The sequence below is a fragment of the Anas acuta genome, chromosome 4, assembly GCF_963932015.1.
Source record: "Anas acuta chromosome 4, bAnaAcu1.1, whole genome shotgun sequence".
In the NCBI taxonomy this organism is placed as follows: domain Eukaryota; kingdom Metazoa; phylum Chordata; class Aves; order Anseriformes; family Anatidae; genus Anas; species Anas acuta.
The window spans coordinates 56,393,794-56,415,241 of NC_088982.1; the positions used below are offsets into that span (position 1 = coordinate 56,393,794).

The window sequence follows — 21,448 nt, forward strand, 5'->3', positions numbered from 1 at the left end:
CATATAGTTCTTGGCTCACGTTTTCTTGTCTTTTTATTTTTAATTTCTTGTCATTTGAAGCTGCAAGTTCAAAAGACTGGATAGGACTGATGTCTGGAGTTGACAGAGGTGTTACATCGGTCACCGTGTCTTCAGACTCTTCCAGGTAATCACCAAGCTTTGGTTTTCCTTCTGTTACTTTTATTGATGACTTGAATTTTTGTTTTGGAGACAGAAGAGCTACACTACAAGCATTCCTCTTTGAGGAAGAATGTGATGAATCCGATAAACAGCTATCAGAATCTGTATCAGAGCAATCCGTATCTGAGCTCGAAGATGAAGATGAGGAGGAAGAGGAGGAAGAAGAGGAGGAGGAGGAACTGATATTAGTGTATTTTTTGCTAGCCTTTTTTGCGTTGTTTGACTGCTTAGCAGACTTTGGTCTAACCTTCTGTTTTTTGCCATCGTCACTACTGTCTTCTTCATCTGTATAATAGTCTTCTTCACCTTCTTTAACTATTTTGGGGATTCCAGCCAGAACACTTTCCGGCATTCCCTTAGTTGCTGCAGATCCTGTTCCAGAGGTACCTGCGTTCTCTGAAGCTGGAGAAAGTGAGGAAGATGAAGCATCCACCGGGTGGTCTGTGTTGCTTTCTAGGGACTGATCCTTCTGCAAATCTTCCTGCTTCTCTTTGCTTTCCTCCTCACAACAGTTTGCATCCTTTGTATTAGCAATCAAATCAGGGTCTGAAAGAATCACTTCCTTTGTACTTTCTTTCTCTATACATTCACCATTTTCTTCACTCTTCTTTTTCTCTTCCTCAAAATCACTGTCAAAGAAAGCATGATCCACTTCACCATCTGATACATCTTCAAAGCGATCCATACTGAAACACCAAGTGTATCCTGCAACCATCAGAAAAGGTTTCTAAAGGTTAGCATAAGAAAAGATACAAGCACACTTTCAGTATAATAGTTTTGTTCTTTATTCTCTTAGCTCTTGTCATTTATAATTCTGCATTTAATTATCTCACATAGCTAGGGACAGCTCCGTAGTTGAGTTTTATAACGAAATTTGGTTCTGCTTTATTGTACATGGCTTATGTACTTCTATTAGGCCAGTACGCATTACTTACTTTTTGGCCAATTACACGAACAAAAACCATCATGATTTCAACACTTTCATCCCCAAGGAATTTGTCAAACACTTTTGATGGTACAGTGCCTTAACTACAACAAGCATGTAATTGAAGTGTCTGGGTTTCGTCCCTTTAAGCTAGAACCTCTCTGTATTATTGCTTTGGGTTTTATTTTAGAAACCTTGGGTCTGTGCGGTGGTCCTCACCTTGGCTGAGGCAGCATTCCAAGCTGTGGACATTCAGAATGAAAAGGAGGTGCAATTTCAATTTACATCAAAGATCCATGGCTCCCTAGGTTAAACTGTAATAGACGCAGGGTTTGTCAGAGTTAATCTTTTAGTTTGGATCAGGAGCCTGCTTTTCTTGGCAGTCCGTCCTCTACTATGCGCTGTGTAGCACAGTAAGCAAACCTGATTCGTTTCAGATGAAACTAACCCCTAATGTGTGCTCCAGGCACTAACCTAGCACACCCACACCAGTAGTTACCAGTCACTCCACAGGACCGGATAACAGCTCATCCTAACAAAAGGATAATTCATGCATATAGCACATATATCAGGTCCTCAGTGCTGGTACGCTCTACAGACCTGCTCCTGTCCTGTCATACTTCTTATGGAAACACACGGTGTTAGATCCTATGAAAATCGTGCATGTAGTAGGGGGGATATGACAGTATCCACTCATTATTAGGTTATATACAGAACTAAAAAGAAACAAATCCAACCTAAACAGAAATAGTAACACAGACCGCTGTTCCCAGCTAGCTAGAAGCACTTTTCTCCTACTATTTGTCTCAGGTTATATATATATTTGATGTATTTATTGATTGCATTTTAAATTCTTCAGACTCAAGGAAACCAAGAACAAAGACAGTAGAAGCAACGAGGCAAGGCAGGAGAACGAGAATATTTCAAGAGGTGCTCTCCCTTAAACCCATACAATTTGTTGCCATGGCAAACAAGGGTGAAAAAGGAATTCCTAAGCTTGCTTTGAAAGTGCAAGACTATTCCCAAGAAAGCCTCTACTTAAAATTATTTCAAAACACAAGATTTTTCAAAGGTCACCGTCATTCAGTTATCTTGCCACTTCTCAAATACTGCTCTGCTTCAGGGATTTGAAATACGCACCCCAAGTACAAAAAGGCCAGTACAAAAGTAGAAGGTACGGAATCTCCTGTGGTTTTAAAATCCATAAAGACAAAGAACTGAAGAGATTTAATAAGGTTAGATGTTGTATAAACCTGAAAACACTAGGGAAAAAAGCAAAGGTCAATTTTGGTGGCTTAAGAGAAACTCTTTAAGCACCTAAAGCCTTGCAGAACATCAGAACAAAGGAGTAAAACACTTGGGAACCCTTAACTTGAAACGCTACAAGGAATTTGGAAACTTTTCCAATGCACATCACTCGCTGTGATCCCTGGCTTCAGGCAAGGTTGCACAGCCTGCAATGCCCAACTGCCATACAAATTCCTGCAAGGTTTCCTGGAGTAGCTTCCTAAAAGGATGATGTATTTGAATATATGAAAATGTACGTCACAGAAGAAGAATCAGAAGACAGTAACACAACATTAGTTATGGCTGATTGGTAAGAGTGGGCACGTGGATAATTTCACTTGTCTCAAGCACATGGATGTGACCCACTGTTAGCACTGCTGTACGTACAGGAGCACAAGGGGATAAGGCAACACCAGGTTTGCGGGTGGATGCAGACTCACTAGTACAGGCTGAAATACCAAACTCCGTTGTGTAACCCACTGTTTGCTTCTGTAATGCTGCCCAGTTCAGAAAGTGCAAGTAAACTAGGATTATATTACAGGAGATGAGATACTAAGTGGTTGCACCAAGACTTCTCAGATGTTTCTTTGCTGAACACAACCTCTTGAGTGAAGAAGGGATTTAACTCCAGGTAGTGGCAAGAGGACAGAGAATAGGTGACAAAATGTGACAGGAAGCAGCAAGGGGCCCTTGAACTCCTGCCCACCTCCAGCACCAGCCAAGGAGCACGTCTTCCCACATCGCGTGACTTACAAATCGCTGAACCATGAGTTCTCCGTGAAGCCTGAGCCAGAACTGATTAATGGATAAGGACTGCCATTACCAGAAGAAACACAGTTATCAGCCTTGCTGTGCCTGAGGAGCAGCAGTCAGTTCAGCGCCAAGCGCTCCTTCCATGTTCTGGCACAGCCCCGCAACTACTTCAGCCTTCTTCTTAATGGGAAACAGATGCACTACACTGGTCCCTTTCTCTCACTGACACTCCTGATCATTCACAAGCTAAACTTTAATTAATTTTGTAGTTTCTGTTAAAAACAAATGGGAGGAAACAGATGAAGAGATGGTATTTTTTTGTTCCTATTCCCCTCACGCAGCCAGAAGGTCTTTAAGGGAGCTGGAATCTGCCAAGCAGCAGCAATACAGAATAAGCAATTTTGCTGATGAACCACGTCTAATTTAATAAACAAACTGTGCACACACAGCCCTTTCTATACAGGGCAGAACGTCATTTTATGTCTGTGAGAAGTACAGAGTTCTGCTAAGGGAACATTCATTAAAATATAGAACCAACAAGTGAAATCCTGAAAGCCCAGTAAACTGGCAACAGGACCAAACACTTATTAACTGCTAATTCTAATAACCATTGCCATTATTTTCAAGAGATGTATGCTCTCTGCGGCTTCCTGTCATGAAACCTTCTATCAGAAGCAATAAGAAGACACCTTCTGGTTGAAGGTTATCAACTTTCCTTCGTAAATATTGTTGGTACTCGATATGCGCAGAACTAACAAAGCCAGAGAGCCTCTCCCAGCCTGCACAGTCGCTGCTTCCCCTTTTAGCTGGAAATTTCCAGCTTTCCAGAGCAGAGACCCACCCTCCCAATCTCAGACCGCAGAACCAAGTGTTTGAGAGCTAAGGGGCTGGAAGGTTAAAGTGTCTTAATTCAAGTTCTATTCTGCCAGTGGCAGATGTTGGTTAGGATGTTCCCAAATCCTCTGGCTCTAGTTGTTGCCCCGCTGGCAGGGATCCTAACCCCTCACTAATGCTGACTGCCAAATTCTATGGTGTACCTGGAGAGGGTGAGAACGCTAACCACATCGTCTAAATACCACGTGCAGAATGATAATCAGTGAACAAGTTACCATGTAAAAAGCAAGCTAATTCAAAGCTGGCCCTTCCCCTCTTTCTCCTGCCCTTCCTCCTCCTTTTTTTGGCTGACACAAACAAGAAGTGAGCAAATTTGAAAGCATCTAGGAAGATGCAACAAAATTTCTAAGAAGATTGGAAAAGTACAACTTATGAGGACTTGTTTTGCTTATAAGAGAGAAAACAGAGGGAAGTATGAATCTTAAAATATGTAAAACAGACTGAACTAAAACTTAGTTTGTTCTCAGATACAATCACCATGTGTTCGAAATCAAGCAGTGCAGCTGCCCCCAGCCACATGCCTCGCTGTGCGCACACAGCCCTACTCACCTCCTCTTGAACGCGAGGTTTCGTTTTTGCTACCAACAGCAACACAGCATGCAAAGGAGGAAGGATCTCTCACAGGAAACTATTTCCCACGAGGGAATTCCCCACTGAAAATTTTGCCATTGCTGCCCCTTTTCCTCCTCACCCCCCCCTTGCCCTGGTTTTCTCCGCTGCATACTCAAAGGGAAAAGCATTTTCTCTGCAGGCTGTAAAATACAGTCTATTAACTCTCAGACCTGTGTCAGGTCAGCCCTCACAAGAGCATTCTGACTGTCTACAAACAGAGGCAAACCCACTGGAGATGCTCCACAGTACTCTGAATCCTTTAAAAGGATCCCAGCAGAAAGTCCTGGGTGTCCTGCCGATCCCAAGCAAGGATTCAGTTCAGCAAGTGGGCACTAGGAGCTCCTGGAACAGTCAATTGCCATCATCTGTAAACGAGAGCACATGACCACCACAGAGCCCTGGATGACCGCAGGGCAAAGGCCTCCAAGTTAATGTACAAGAAGGAGAAGAAAAAAAAAAAATAGTTCTACTTGATCAAGAAAAAAAAAAAAAATTCCCCTACTATGAAAAGCCAAAATATACTGAGGGATGTGGACCTGTAGCTTCAGGACTTGACTCACACACTCTCCCTGCTGCTACATGTTCTTCATTCTGTAATTCTGTTCTCCAGCACAGGTTGCTTGGTTATGTTCTCACCAAACAAAAGGAGTGCAGATGACTGAGGAAGCCGCAGTTCCTGCTGGGAAGATCTCTCCTGAGCTCTCCTAGAGGCCACAGAGGACTCAGGATTGCAAAGGAAAGACACCAGCTCCAGCCACAAGGACACGCTTGCTGAAGAAACAAGCACAGAGATTTTTTTTCCTCAGTGCATCCTAGCAAATGTTGTGGGAAGTGGTTGGTTTAGTTTTGCTCCTTAATAAACCTCATTCTCGTGAGAGGAAAGCCTGGGTTGGAGGCTACTGAGCTTAAACGATGGCTGCGATCATGCCTGTGCAACAAGGCCATTGCTACTGCTTACTGTTGAGAAACTCAGGAAAATCGTCAGCAAACCCTCCAAACCCAGAGGGAACAGAAGCAGCTTAGAATAAAAATAAACAACAAGGAATCATATGCTGTCTGATAAAAACACCAGCAGCTTCTGGCCCTGCTTGTGAACATGGAGAAGTGATGCCACCCACACCCGTGGGCTGACTGCCACACGCTGCTCCCCCTACCTGCAAGGGTCCACTGCTTGCAAGGTAATAAAAAACAACTCCTCCTTTAGTGCAAAACTTGAGCAAATACACCTCAAAAAGGCTGGGGTTACACGAGGCATCACCCTGGTGCACCAGCCTAGGGACTCTGTCTTTCTTCCTTCTGCTGCAAGTGCACCACTCAAACACAAAAAAAATCACCAGTATTTGTGCAATAACTGCCCCATTATCCCCACCTTGTAACAAACCACCTGTGTCTGCCCTGTGCTCCTGCCTCATTCACTGCAAACAGTAGAGATGTGTGCCAAAAATGCTGAGAATATACAGGTGCTCACCTGCCACAGCTGGGAAGCCAGGGCTCAAAAATAAAGCCCAAACAGAGGTCAAGACATTTTCATCCATGTGCTGACCATCCACATCATACACACGCTGTCCTTCCACACGGATCAATTAAATGCAAGTTTTGTGCCCACAATGCACCAAATGCCTGTTAAAAACACCTGTGACACCTGTTATCACCCCTGGGGAAATACACACACACTTAAAGAGATGCAGACCACGTTCTCCACAGCTGCTAAAGATGAGATGTAATTCACGTATTCTCAGCTTCTTCTTCTATTCAAGAGGAAGAAGCCCTGACTGGTACAGGTGAGCAGAGGGAACTACATTAGTACAGTCTCTAAATCAATACACAAAGAACAGCTTAAACAACTACTGCTCAGTCCCAGTACATGCACTTTGCCTCAGAGTGTGTGCAGGGCAAATGAGGTAAAGGCCTCTCGAGATCCTCTTGCATTATATTTTTATGACTTCTTCATTTCTTCAGATGAGAAGCCTTACTATGGAAATACAAGTAAAATACTGGAACATAGGGCTGTCTTTTAAATGCATCATGATATGGGTGGGATTCCTGGGATTCTCTGTATTATGTTACTAAAATAAAACGTTTCAAGATTGCCAAATGCCCACCACCAAATCACCACCCACCACCAACAGCAGACTGCTGGATGGGAAATACCTCCGTGTCAAGAAAGATAGGGCTTGTTTTAAACCTTTACTATCACCAGGCTTGGCTGAGCATGAGATCAAGAAAGCAAAGAACAAAAATGCTTTAAAGAGCAGCTCTGGTGGAAGCACTGAGGGTACACCTGTTATCATAACAGCCTGCCCATTTCCCATAAATCTGAGGGGATATTACTGCAACTTTTGAAAGCCTCCTTGAAGAAGTACTTCTATGTACTGCTGGGTCAAGTCTCTAGATTTATGTCCCCAAATTCCTTGTTGTCTCCTTTTCTGCACTCTCCATTTCACACCATTACAAGCAATATCTAGGCTGAGAAAACACAAAGGAACAACACAAGCACAACAAAACAACTAAGAAAAAGCACTGAAAGAGCTCAAAGCATTCCAAAAAAATGAGTCCTATGATTTGAAGACTATTTTATGAATCCATTCTTCAACTAACATCTGGTGATTAATTTTCTAGTAGCTATGACTTCATTATAGTCTTCAAACAGTTTCTCTGAAGAATTTCACTTTCTGTGCAACTTTTTTCTCCCTCCACTGATGACTCCAGTGATCAGTCGCTACCAAGAAGCTTCCTATACTGGAGAAAGAGATTAACCACTTTTTCCACAGAAGCAATAATGCACAAAACACATTTGATGCTCTCTATTGAACACCTCATAACAGACAAATGCAGAGCTCCAACAGAAATTTAGTACTGCTATTTCTATTATAATCATTCCAACCTGCAGCTTTCTTGCCTGCTATGTTTCCATGAATGTTGCAAACTTTTAACCACAAGGTTTATCAATATATAAATGTCCAAATGCAAACACTAAATACTTTTTGTATGTTTTGTAGTATGAAGGGACAAACGTAAGCACTTGCATACTGTAATAAAAACCAGCTTCTAAAAATCTGGATTCAAGAGAACAACACTGGAAACACTTCAGCAAGGCATTAAAGATAGTTTCAGTTGTAGTTTAATATGTCTTAAGGCATAACATATTTTAAAGTGCTGACTTTCTTAATATGTTGTGAGAACTCCAGAAAAAACTAGGGCTTCGCAAGCACGACACAGGTTGCTGTTTGTATCATCTCGCTGAGAGACTTGGGAAGGGATTCAGTTATTCTGCCCTACTGCAGGGTCTGCACAAATGACGTGCAGGGAAGGCCCAGGATTTACAGTTACCTCTTCTGTGGCTTCCACGCAAATCCGTACGGGTGGCTGGTTATTCTTCTAAAGTACTTGGTTCCCATCCTGGGACCCAGCAATGAAGAATACAGCACTGCGCTACAACACCATCGCCACGAGGAAATGACAAAGACGCAACTCGCGATGATTTTTACCACACTCTGAGACGAGCTGTTTCCAGGAATCGCTTCGGCTGACTTCGTGCCTACCCCGGCGGCTCCGGGCCAGCAGGAGCCCCCCCATACAGCACGCACCCGAGGGACACCCACATACGCGTCGCTCAGGCGGCGACCCAAGTAGCGAGACAGCGAACTCCCTCATAAAATAACACATAAATAAACAGCAGCAGTAAAGAAACGCGCTCCCCACCTTGCTCGAGCTGGCATTTGAGGGCAAAACTGACCAGAGGCGGGGGAAGGGAAACGCCACACACCCGCTCTCCGGGCTCCTTCCTCGGCCCCCGGCAGGGGACCCCGGCGGCCCGGCTGCCGCCACAGCAACCGCCGCCTTCTTCCCCCCCCCCGGCTTCGCTGTGGTAACGGCGCGGGGGCCGGGGCGGATACTCACACGGCCGGGCCGAGAGACAGCAGGGCAATGGGGGAACGGCGCCGCTCCGCCGCCGCCTCGCTGAGAGCCTCCTGCGCCGCCCGGGCCGGCCCCCTCGCGTCGCCGGGCGGGGAGAGGCGGTGCTTGAGGGGGAGGGAAGGGAGCCGAGGGCCGGGAGGGGGCTCTCGGGTTCCTCCCCTTCTTCCTCAGCCCTCCGGGGAAGGGGGAGATGGTTGGGGTGCTCGATGAGGGGATGGCGCCCGCGCTTAGGTGGTGGTGCCCACCCTGAGGTGGTGGTGGCTCAGGCTGAGGTGATGGTCCCCGTGCTGAGGTGATGGTGCTCCTGGTTGAGGTGATGAGGTCTCACATGAAGGTGATGGAGACAAATTTGAGGAGCAGGTGGAAGTACCCGTTTCTACTAGAACATGTCCCTCCCTCAAGATTCACCCTCATCTCCACATCCTTGAATCTCACGGTAATTACTGAAGATAAACGGATGAAGCCTTCAGGCAGAGCTTCGTTAATTCTGGCGCTGATGAGCTGGGTGGCAACTACCACTAATGGTCTGCCACCGTAAGTGGTAGTGTCCTGCATCAGGGTGGGAAAGATTCCAGCTCTTTTGAGGGGGGCAGTTGAAATAGCAGACCTTGGTGTGCCTCTAACAGCAGCAATATGGCTTTTTAAGAAAGTAGGATAGAACCTTGAAAAGAAAGATTCAAAACTAAAAAACAAACAAACAAAAATGGTCCCGTTATTCATTATGAAAGAGATTTAATGACATGATCATGGTTTTTTGTTTTTTGGTATTTTTTGCTGAGCATATTGAATTTTGAATTGAATCAGGCTGTGCAGCCAAGACAACTGTTGTGTATACGGCCCTATTTAATTTGGCACATGAATATAGACACACACAGAGTATGTGTATGTATGTGCGCATATATACAAACACATTTTAAAATACATATAGTGAACATGGCAGAATACTACAAGTACAGAAAGAAAATCTCCTGATAACGTAACTTAATTCCCCTGTGTTAACCAGATTGTATTACTACTGCTACAGTGTTTAATGGAGGTTCTTCAACTCACTTCAATTAACTTTTCATATTCCATGATGTATTTCATTCTCATTTTTCAGGAACCTTGCTCAACTCACTGTTGAAATGTTGAATAATCACAACTGCAGTAGAAATCAGTGGGAGCTGTAATTGGAAAACACCAAGTACTACAAAATACTGAGCATTCCAAAAAGTCTCTCTGTTATCTCACATTACACATTAAGTAGGTACTTTTGCCTTTGTTTTTCCTGTGCATCAAGTTCCTATTTGCAAACAGGCAAAATACACCACTCATAAAAATGTATAACAAGAAAAAATCAGTTAATATTTGTAAAGTACTTGGCCTAACTTACATATTCTGCAGAAATTCAGGCAACAAAATAAAAAGTGCTCTTCATATGAGAGCAATTCAACTAATTTTTAGTAAGGGAGGAATGGAGCTTATCAGAAAGATAGTACGTGATAGTAGTAAATTGCCAGCCTCTACAGTAACATGATTGGAACCAGAAAGGCCCACAAAAGACTAAGCAAACAAAAGAAAGCCTTTGCTATAGCATTAAGCTAGTCTAAACATTTTGAAGGTGCAAATTTATAAAAGTTAAAAGTTTGCAGTACTGTGAAGTTAAAAGTTGCAAGACTATCACTCTAAGGAGAGATACAAAATGGAATGTATCTCAGTTTTGGGGCTTGGTGTAGGATATGTTATAAACAAGCTAATTATACTCTTTGCTCAAAGGAGGAAAGTGAAGATGCTGACTCTTCACCCAAATTAGACATAATTTCTGTTTTAAAATGAGATAAACTCTTCTCTTTGTAGGAAATATATTTGCTGTAATGCTTGAAAAAGGTAGAGTTTGAATAGCTTATCTCACAAACTAATTCCATGAAGGATTGAAATAGTTATAGAAAGATAATAACATAATCCCCAGTCCAAAAAAAATCACTTCTGAAGTCCTTTTTATATTCTACAGAAATGTATTTTATAAAGTACAAAAGGGGGAATTCAAATAACACTGAATTGAACTTGAAAATTGCCACTGACTTGCATGGAGCTAAGACATCATCTAAAATATTAGGAACTGTATGTCAGGTTGGAAAGTCATAGAATCTTATTAAAAACTAAAAGAAAAACAAAGCTCCATCTAGCTCTATGGATATACACTTGAACTGATTTAGATACATCTAATTCAGGGTATGATGTGTAAATCCTGACTAAAATTGGTAGGATTACTCATTCAGACAAGAACTGTTTTTGTGCGTAAGCACTGCAGGACTAAACCTTCATTGTAGTTAGGTTTATTTTTTATCTTCCTCTCCACTTCTGAGAATTAATACTCTAATGAGAAAATAATCTCTGTTTACACAGAACTAACAGCATTACAAGCTCTGCTTCAGGTTAATTTAAAAATTTAATTCCCTTAAGTAGTTTTGACAGAGGCCCAGGCAGTTTCCTGAATGCATTTGCTGTAGAAGGCCTCTCCACACTCTGTCTTGTTTCTTGTGTGGCTCTTGAGATCCCAGAATAGATGTTGAATGCAGTCCAGAGCCTCATATTTTCTGAACTCTGAGGAATTAAGTGTGTGCTGGGAGTTGGATCTCTGCTTTTTGTTTTCTACCTGATGAGAGTAAAATAACATTACAGGAAACCTTCTGGCATGTTGGGCCTTCTCCAAAAGCTCTTGGCCTCTGCAAGAATCTCTCTGTTGGTCATAATGACCAGAGATATTGAAAGAACCTTGTACCTCAAGCCCTTTGGTGCAGCATCGGGATGCTTTGGCACTGGCAGTAGTGTTTTCACTTTCTGCATATGATGATTTTCACCTTTAATCACATTAGACACATTACTCAAGTAATCACTTTTGGACACCCTGGACGGTCTGAGCTAGTGCTTACATGAGCTTTGTGCAATTTAACATCCACTAAATAGAATAAACCGTACAATAAAACTATATTTAAGCTACCGTAAAGGATCAGCTTAAGGAGCAGAGTCTCTTTTGGTCAGTGACTGAAATGGGGGCTGAAATCACCACAAAACTACTTCACTATTTTGAGAGGAAATAGATTTCAGTGCAAAACTCTAAAAGAAAAAGACACGTATGTATGGAGACAATCTGATACACAAGTCAGGCTGTTCTGTGGGTTAGGTTAGAACTAGCTTAAAAATACTGTGCGTTGTCCTTGCTTCCATTACAGTTGTGCGCCACAAACTGAGCCCTAAACGATCTCTGGAGAGCAATGTTAGGGCTGTAACTGAGTATTCCAGCTCCTGGCCTTGACTTGTGCAGTATCTCAGAAGCGCTGGAAAATTCAGAGCTTAGTTTTAAAGTGGTTGCTTGCGCTCTTGAGGTTATAGAGAGATGTAAGCATGCACGGATCTAAGCATTCACAAGATCAGGGCTTTGGCGTTCACCTTTTTTTTTTTTTCATAGGAATTGTAGCATTAACCTTACAGAAACGACTGCTGAATGGGAATAACTCAGGGTGCCTCCAGCCTCAGCACGGTAACCGTGTGGAACATGGCAAAGCTTTTGCCCCCCTCAGGACCTGTTAGGACCAGGTGCCGCGCTACGGATCACCAGCGGCAGGGCAGCGGTGGGCATCCCTTGGGGCCGGTTAGTGGGGTCGCTGTCGTCCCCTTTCCCCGCTCCACCACCTCTTTACCCCCACAACCCCGCTGTTTAGGCTCAGGGGCCGAGCGCAGGCTGGCTGCGGAGGGGCTGCGGGTGCCGCTCGCCTCCTCCCGGCCTGCGCGGGGCCTCCGGGCCGGCCCCAGCCCCAGCCGCGGCCCCGCCTCCGCCTCCTCCCCGTGCCGGGGCTGCCTCCAGGAAGCGGCCGAGCCGCGCCGAGCCCAGCCGAGCCGAGCCGAGCCGCGCCGCGCCGCCGCCGGGCATGAGCTCCGGCTCCCCCGGCGGCCGCAGCGGTGCCAGTGGCGGCGGGCGGCGGAGACCGAAGGGGAGGCGGCGGCGGAGGAGGCGGAGGAGGAGGAGGAGAGGGGCCCCGGCAGCGGCCGCCTCGGCGGGGGGCTGCGGCGGCTAGCGGGAGATGCGCTGCGTGCCCGCGGCGCCCCGAGCAGCATGTTCCCCGCCGCCGACAGCGCTAGCGGCACGGCCGGACAGCCCGAGGCAACGGGGGGCGCCGCCAGCACCGCCGCTCCCCCTCCGTGCTCGCACGGCAGCCGCAGCGGCGACGAGGAGGAGGAGGAGGAGGCGGCCGAAGACGAAGAGGACGGGGAGCGCGGCGCGCCCCGCTTGGTGCTGGCGGCGGGGCTGGCGCTGCTGGCCGCCTCCGTCGCCTACCTGGGCCGGCAGGAGGAGGCGGGGGGCCGCGGGCCGCTCTGCCTGGCCCTGCCGCTGCTCCGCCTCGCCCTCTACGCGGGCTGCGCCGCCGCCGCCGCCGCGCTGGGCGCCCTGCTCGGCCTGCTCGGCCGCCGCCGCCGCCGCCTGCCCCCGCCCGCCCGCCCCGCTGCGCCCCGGCCGCGGCTGCCGGCGGTAAGTGGCGCCCCGGGATCCCCCAAAGCCTCGGGGCTGGGAGAGGGGACGCCCCGCAGCCTGTCGGGGTGCGGGTGGCACAGGGGTTGGGAGTCCTGGTAGAGGAGCTAGCCAAAGTTACTTGGCTGCCATCCGCTCCGGTTTCTCCAGAGCTGTTCCTAAGCCAGGCTTGGAAAGCTGCTGCTGGGAACGGGGATCTCCAGCTTTGCACACGGGTGGCAGGGATGTGGTGTTGCCCCCATCTGCTCCCCGGTGAGCGCAGACCTCGGTGGGGTGTTGTTAGGTGAGGTGCTTGGCAGCAGAAAGCAGCACCCAAGTGCTGTTTGGCTTTGACAGCATCACACGGGGTATCTGAGAGTGCTCTGGGAGGCAAAACGGGCATGGTTTGTGCCACCTCGCCGTACAGCCTAGCTACGTCTCGTTATGCATGGTCCGTGCCTTGTTCGTGTCAGCAGCAGGTAAATAACTTGTGCCGTCGCTTGTCTTCGTTGGAGCCGAACTTGCAGAAAGCACGGGGTGCTGACAGGGCAGAGGACCTGTCAGGCATCATTCACTGCTGTAGTTGGCCGTCTTGCCAATCAGCTCAGCTAACGAGCTGCAGCCCTGCTTTATTTTTCCCTCCTTTGACCCGTGGAGGGAAGGAAACTGTCTTTGTGAGTACATTTTTCCAGGCCCGTGTTTAAGGGAAGCTGGCAGAACGCTGTTGTCTGCAGACAGGTTGGTTTGGCTGGGGGTTGGTGACTTCAGCGAGTAATACAACGTGCAGAGGGGTGTCTACGATCCAGTTGTGGCAGTGGGTGCGTGTTGTACGGGTTTTGGCCTCAGGGTAGGAGATTAGGAGACAAATGAACGGGAGAAGAAGAAAAATGAGAAGATGTTATGCAGAAAGTCAGCAAATGATAGGCAGAAGGTACCTGTCCCGTATGTAGTATTTAAGTGAGCACAGCAAAGGATGGTTCTGCTGGTTTTTGTTGTAGCGATGCGTATGAAGTTCCTAAAGAGTCCTGGTTAGTAAGGGACGGTTTGATTTTGCATTTTACTGTTCAGCTGCCTTATAAGGGAAAAATGCATCGCTAATAAATCTCTTCAGATTTGTAGATTTGCATATTTAAGCAGTAGTGCTATAGTTCCAGTGACACTTAAGTGCTGGCATCCTTTTCTGAACATCTGTGTGTGTATTAAGGCACTTCTAAGAGAACAAATTGTATATGTACTGCAAAGAACCTTTCCATAAACTTAATAACTGAAATCTCCCAACTGCTGCAATGAGGGGCAGCCTTGCAGATTTGTGAAAACAAACAGTGAAAAATCAGTTTAATTTGGGAAGTCCAGCATTGAAGGAAAAAAAACAAACAAAAAAAAACAACAACAAAAAAAAACAAATTGAATTTATAGCTCTTCTCTTTGTGAAAAACACAGTGGCTGAGCCCACTGAACAGGAGGGAAAGTATAAATGTCCAGAGACAAATGCAGTCATTTCAATGACTGTGCCCTCTGTGAGTGTTGTTTCTGTGGTCTGTTTCTGCCTGTTTCTCGTTGTTTTTCCTCTGCCTGTGCCCATCTATTGGATTCGCCTGTATAGGTAGTGCACGCCTGCTCTTGTTTTGCATGGTCTAGTATGTGCTGTTTGGATCTGTTGGAGCTCTGTGGGGTGTGTTGGTTATTTCAGAAAAGAATTGAAATCTTGTGTTTGAAAGTCCCTGCCAAAGCAGCAGTACCAACTCCAGCCTTCCTTCTGGGATTGTTTATTTATTCTCCCTCTGATCCAGTTAAAAACTTTCCTTTCTTCCTTCCCTGCACTGTTATCAAAATTTAATTTGGCTGTATGAAAGGAAGGGATTGTCTAAAAAGGAGTGAGGTATTTTACCCTTTCTTTTCAAAAGCTATAGTTCCAGGCGTCTTGCTTGGGTTTCTCATGGCTTCAGTTTACAGTTTTGTTTTTTATATATACATACATACATATATATTTTTTTGACACAAAATGGCTTAAAGTCTCCCAAGCTCCTTGAAGTACTTCTTCTGAACATCGTTTTGTGTATGTTTAGCAATTTTCCTGATTGGTGCTTCAGCAACATGTAGGTGGAAAAAATAATAATGTCTGGATGAGCAGCATATAGAAATGTAGGCCATCCACTAAGGTTTTTATTTGCAAGTATCTGTTGTACATTTAATTAAAAAAAAAAAAGTAGGTTAATCTTTTTATTATACATCCCATTCTTCTTCTGCCTTCTTATTATCATTCAGTTGTTACTTTCCCATTGTCATGGGGCCTGATGATGCTGTATTGTCTCTTCTGGGAGCTGGTAGCAGGAAGACAGTGAAGCTAGAATTCCTTCAACCTTACCACATCTTTCGTCCTTCAAGAGTAGGAAAGAACACTACGTTGGTGTAATACTTTTCTGTGTGTATGTTTTACAGATAGAATCTTCTTTTGCATTTGTTATATGTATGTGAGCTCGAGGCAGATATGCTCATTTATCATTCTTTGAACGATTTTCATACTGGGGTTAACATATGAGGGGAAAAAAAGCATACGGTAATAAATGTTTACTCTAGTGGGAGTCAGGCTCGGCTCTTGGAAAGTGAGTGGGAGTACTCAATCAACTTCAAAGGGACTCGGATCGAGCTATTCACGCTGTGCTGAAAAATCAGAGTTTTTTTTGTTAAGTTCTCTATTCTACAGGTACTTACAGTGCGAGTTTAGCGCTGTTGAATTTCATGAATCTGTTCATGCCAGTGAATAATGCAGGTGAGGAAGGGCAACACTGCAAGTCTGAACTTAGCAACGTGAAATTTTTCATAGTGCTTGAATTTGCTTCTAGTGAAACCCATCCTTCCAAATACGAAGCTTTGCCTTGTCCTAAATGTTGTTTTTCCCCTTTGAGACTTGAAAGATTAAGACTTCTGTTAAAACTGGGTATCTCGGTAAGGGCATTTGAAGCCTGCTGAGAACTGCAAAGAAAGGGATGCATTTATATTCTCACGATGAAGTACGTTTTCAACATAGTTCATCTCTATGTGAGAGCTCTGATCCCAAGGTATAGCTGGGCTCTAGGTTCCCCAAAAAGCTTGTTTTTCCCCTGTATTCTTTTAATATTTTTACATGAAAGAGAATGGAAGAGAGATGTACAGTCAAATTATAATTTTAATTATTCATTCACATACCTACAGGAATTAATAATATTGGCAAGTAGTTCCTATTCATACTTAAACAATAACAATCAAATGACACTGTGAAATTGAACATTACGTTATCGGATATTTTTCGTCACTGTTCAGGAGCCATTCTAGGACCAGATAATTTGTGGCAGAGGAGGACAGCGAGATGCAAGACAGCAAAAAGGCATGGCAAACCAATAGCACTTCAGTTAAAATGTGTAAGTCCCAAAGGAGATTTTCACCTCTCAAGTGCGAGCAGATGTGCTAACACCAAAGATTGCTCTGGAAGGGACTTGTTACATGCCACTTTTTTTAATTCAAGCTCATTCCCAGCACTGCTGTTAGTTTGTGTAGTTGTAGGGGGGGAGATGGCTTTGACTTCCATGAAAAGTCACATTAACTGTGGCAGTGGGAAGGAGAACACGTTTTCCCACATTTCCAGTGTGAGTCGTGACTTCACCAAAAAAACTGGCAGGACAGAGTTTTCTTTGCAGTATTTTGACTCTGATTCAAAGCAAAGTCTCTAAGTAATGTGGTTGGTTTATCAACTGCATTTAAGTAATGCAAACAACAAGGAGTTCTTTATTAGATTCAGGTGCTGCATTATAAATGCAGATTAAATGAATGATACTCTCTATAGAGAATGAGCCACCTGGTTTGCCTCACAGCAATAACAGAAAATAAACAAATGCTGCTGGCTTTTGTTTTGTTTTCAGCAAAAAGCTCAGTGACTCTAATGTCCTGCTTTTAGCACTGTGAGTGCTGATGGTTCTGAGTGTTTCTCTAAAATTCAGCTCCTGACATATTTGATTACTCTTCTTTGATGCTGTTCAGTAGCTCTCAATTTTTTTAAATGTTTTGCTCTTAAGTTTTGGCCACGTAGGGGGACTTCTATGACAATGTTTTATGTTCCCAAAGTCTTGTTCCATCACTGAATGTGGATTTTTCTTGAATCTGGCATTAAAATGAAGATGCAGGTAAACCATTCCTCTTTAGGTCGGGTAATCACTGAAACCTCTGCGTTCTGGAAGATAGGACTGTTTTCATTTATACCACAGAAGAATGAGATAATGGGACAGGGTCTGTGTATGGTCTGCTCTTTTCCAGGAACATAAGGGAGGCAGGCAGAGTGTTGCATCATGACTGAAGTAGTATTCACTACTGTAAGGAAACATCTGTCAGGCTCACTTGAAGCTGAACTGACGGAGAATTAAGTAAAGTATTATCTGAAGCTGTAATTCTCTATCATAGAAGTCCAGTCTGATGTTGATGTATGTTACACAAAGAGAAGAAGGTTAATGGGGTAGTGGGCGATGGAGCAAGCAGTGATGAGTAATTGGAGAGTTCTTGTCTGCTGCACTAGATGTAGTCCTTGCCTCGTAGAGCACAGATTAAACATGTGCAGCATGTTGTGTGGTCTGTCCTGAGTGCTGTTTTAGTTTTGTTGTAATTGATTTAATGTAATAGAAATAATTGCTAATTTTTCTCTGCTTCTGGCTTTAATTCCACAGCAGAATAAGGAAGTGTGTGGCTTGCCTGTGCCATGTGTCTGTCTGTCGTGGTTTAAGGATTGCACTTGATGCCTGAGTGTTGCAGGTTGATATACCAATAGTGCAAGGTGTTTCTGTCTTCCCTCTGAATAACCATTTATGTAGGGTACTTGTTGAAATACCTTCTTAATTATTATTTTTCCTGTTGAAGCTAATGTTAAATTACTTAAATTGTTTTAAACCTATAAATGACATTAACTTTATTTTTGCTTCTCTAGGAGATGGAGCCAATAAATTTGTCTTAAGTTCAATGCCAGTCTTTTTTTTTTTTTATTTATTTTCCTGGACCTTTCAAACTTCTGTTGTCTGCATCTTAAATCATTCTCAAAAGTATCAAACAATGAGCATTATTCAGAAGTTTCCAGGAAATACACACATCCTATTTTTTTTTCTCTCCAGGCCATAAACAAAGGCGAGTTGAGGGAAAACTTAAACTGTTCCAGGAAGCAGCCGTCCCTACTTGTTAGCAACTTAATTCTTTGTGTGTTCTTTCCAAATGTGTTCCTCCATCATGTGTAAGTCACTTTGTCAAATCTTAAGTAAATTTCAGGCTGGTTTCTCTCATTCCTCTTTGTCAGTAACCTCAGTAACCAAAACTAGGCTCCACTCCTACAAGTCAGGAGTAGTGGGAACATACTGGGTTTTAAGGAACAGCTAAGCTACAACTTTGGACTAAGTTAAATCCATTTATGAACATGTTTGGCTCAGTAAGGGTTATGCCAACTGCTTCATGAAATGTAGCACTGTTTTCTTGCAGATGAGTGGCATGAAGAAAAATGTGAAAGCATCCAAGTCGAGGCTTTCTAGCTGAACCTGTTCTCTGCAACATGAGACATCTGCATGCGTTCTCCCATCTGACTTGAGACGGGTGGGAAGAAAACCTTCCAGTGAAATCTGCTGGATTTTTCATTCTCTCAGTTGATAAAGCTGAGTTTGGAATGTGAATTTTCTGAAATCCTTCTGTTATCACAGGTGCTGTAAACCCATGTTAGCAAGCTGTCACTGTGGTTTTTAAGGTGGCTGTTGCCATATGTTGTCCAACTCAGGTGTGACTGTTTATTTAGCTGATTCATCTTTATTCTCACAGACACAGAATTTTTCAAAAACAGTGCTAAGCTATTAAGTTTTAATAGATTTTTGCTAAATGCAATTTGCTAAGACTGAAAGAAAAAACAGGTTTGATCAGCTGTTTGAGAGAAGGCAATTCAAGATCTGGTCTGTTCTCAGGTGTGAAATTAAGTTCACAGATTGATGGATCATCCTGAATCACAGAATAATTCAGGTTGGAAGGAACCTCAGGAAGTCACCTAATCCAACCTCCTCTTCGAAGTGGGTCTGACTAGAAAAGGTTGCTCAGTGCCTTGTCCTTTTCAGTCTTGAATATCTCCAAGGATGGGAGGTTCCACGGCCTTCCAGGCCTTCTGTTCTGGTATTTACCAGCCTTGCAATTAAGGTAATTTTACCTTATATTTGATTGGAATTTCCCATGTCACAGCCTCTGTCCTTTGCCCCTTGTCCTATACAGCTGTAAAAAAGTGTGGCTCCTTCTCTTCACCCTCATCTGGTCATTGGTGCCAGCAGCAGGTCTCCCTTTAACTCTTCTTAAGCCTGAACAAACCCAACCAGCCTCACTTCAATGCGTTTAAATGCTTGAGTTTATTGATACGTTTGATTCTTACCTGTCTTGGAAAATTTGCTTTTAAACAAAGGTGAAAATAGGTTTCTTTCTTGCTCGGTAATTTTCTCTCTGACTGTTCATGCCATTGTATGCAGTATCTGTAATGGTATGGGAAATTCTCAGAAAAGCCAATATGCTGTGCATCTTTTTTTTTTTTTCTTCCGTAGTTACATTAGCAGTGGTGATTTTGCAGTTACGCAAATGGTCATTTGCTTCTTACCTTTAAATTTCTTTTTAATCATTTGTCTTGAACTTTCTCATTTTAAACAATGCTGTTAGCAGCTTCTCCTTTAAAATAAATAGTGCCTTTTAGAAATCAGATGTATCAGCTGTAGAGAGCACTGCCAATGAAGTACTCTAGCAAACTGAAACTTGAATTTGTATCTCAGTGAAGTTCTGCCTGCTGAATATGGAGGCAATGGTTGCGTTTCGCTCTCAATCTGAGTGTTCAAGACTGAAATGTTAAAAAATCAAGTGATGTTGGAAGCCTGCCTTGGGGAATTGTGTATGTTGCTCCATGCTGTTGCATTGTGGAATGAGCTAGTTACAATTGTGGAGCCACTCTTAAAACCTTTGAAAACCTTTGTTGTGTGTTCTTTCTCTGCTCTAGAGAAGTCCTGAATTGAGAGGCTGGTGAGGAGACAAAAGTAGAGCTCAGCATTTATAATTTTCTTATCTCAGCTGGAGTTCTGAAACTAGTTTTGAAGTGAGTAATCTGGCTAGTGCCTCACAAGTGTACTTACTGATGCTGCAGACTGGAAAAAACACTTCCTGCAAGCTGTGCACAAAGGGGGAGCGTTGATGTCTAAGTTGGGGGTTTGAGGGTGCTGACCTCTGTGCAGTTAGGGCTCAGGTTAGCAGAAAGGTTAATCCTGCAGTGTACCCAAGCTAGTGTAAGTATTAGAGAAGATTGAGTATGCTCAGCATTTAGCTTCAGTCTGGGTTGTGGCCTCGTGCTTAGGAGCTAGATTTACGGAAAGACCTGAACACCTTTGCTTAGCAGAGCTCTCTGAATCCCTTTTTCTTTTCCTTTTTCTTTCCTTTGCCCCCCAGAATGTATTAGGGATGTTTAAAGTATCTGCGAGTCTGTCCCTTCTCTTTTAAATTTGTGTGGTTATGATTCATCTTACATCCTGCTGCAAATCAAGGAGAAAAATCCTGAAGCACTTGTATGACTAGCAGTAAATCAGCTTGATGTGGAGGAAGAACGATAAAGTAAGTCAGATGTGATGTGTTGGAGTCTTACAAACACTACTCCTGGTTGTTCTTTCCAGACATCAAAATATCTTTTGGGACCATTTAGGTGGGTACAGCTTAAGCTTTTACTACCAGCGTTGTGTTCAGGTAAAAGGGGGCCATGGAAATCTGGTGGTTCATTAATTGGATAGTTCTCTCCATGTTAAACAGTTATTTGCATTGAAACAGTAGTTAAGGAGGGGTGAGAAGGGCTGCATGTGGAGGCATGCTGAAGTCTTCCTGCTCTTGCCATTGGTACTCTTGTCAAGAGGGGAGAAAAATGGCTATGAGATGGCAGCAGCGACTGGAAGAAGCCTAGAGGGTGTTTTTTGGCTCACCCAGATGCTGGAAGAAATTAACTGTGGGTGGAAGGAGGACTCTGGCAGCCTGGAAAGTGTCTGCGGGAATGGTGTGTGTTAGGTGTGAGAGTCTCTGAACAGCTTCATTTTGTTGTTGTGCTGAGACCCCTTCACCTGCACCTCTTTAGATGTGTTTTATACCAGACTGGGTGCATCCAGCTGCTGTAGAAGAACATTACACCAAAATACACTGAGTAGTAAACTGCAAACCAGCTGAAATAACGGCATCATGCCTTTAAAAACAGGAAAGGGTGTTTTCGCTTAACCCCTCCGTGAAGTTTTTACTGCTTTCCTATTCTCTGCTTGGGGGATGTTGGAGTCATTGGTCACTTTGGAAGTGCCATCTCCTCGCAGTGGAGCTGTGCTCTTCTTTTTTCTGTGTAAGAAATG

General features: G+C 44.1%; 2 protein-coding genes across 12 annotated transcripts in view; one reads left to right on the forward strand and one right to left on the reverse strand.

Moving 5' to 3' along the window:
- The window catches only part of CFAP97 (cilia and flagella associated protein 97), a 28,414-nt gene extending 19,713 nt beyond the window's left edge, over positions 1-8,701 (reverse strand). The window contains exons 1-2 of one of the 6 annotated variants that reach the window (XM_068681412.1): positions 8,552-8,701; positions 1-885 (exon numbers count right to left, since the gene is read on the reverse strand). In XM_068681412.1, coding sequence (XP_068537513.1) covers positions 1-865 — 865 coding nt within the window. In that variant the 5' untranslated portion in view covers positions 866-885; positions 8,552-8,701. The other 5 variants (XM_068681415.1, XM_068681413.1, XM_068681414.1 and 2 more) reach the window with 5 other exon arrangements.
- A 281-nt stretch (positions 8,702-8,982) lies between these two features.
- The window catches only part of SNX25 (sorting nexin 25), an 81,804-nt gene continuing 69,338 nt past the window's right edge, over positions 8,983-21,448 (forward strand). For 2 of the 6 annotated variants that reach the window (XM_068681405.1, XM_068681404.1), the window contains exon 1: positions 12,400-13,076. In XM_068681405.1, coding sequence (XP_068537506.1) covers positions 12,663-13,076 — 414 coding nt within the window. In that variant the 5' untranslated portion in view covers positions 12,400-12,662. Of the gene's footprint in view, positions 9,006-12,399; positions 13,077-17,188; positions 17,213-19,105; positions 19,239-21,448 lie in introns of those variants that run through there. The other 4 variants (XM_068681406.1, XM_068681403.1, XM_068681407.1 and 1 more) reach the window with 4 other exon arrangements.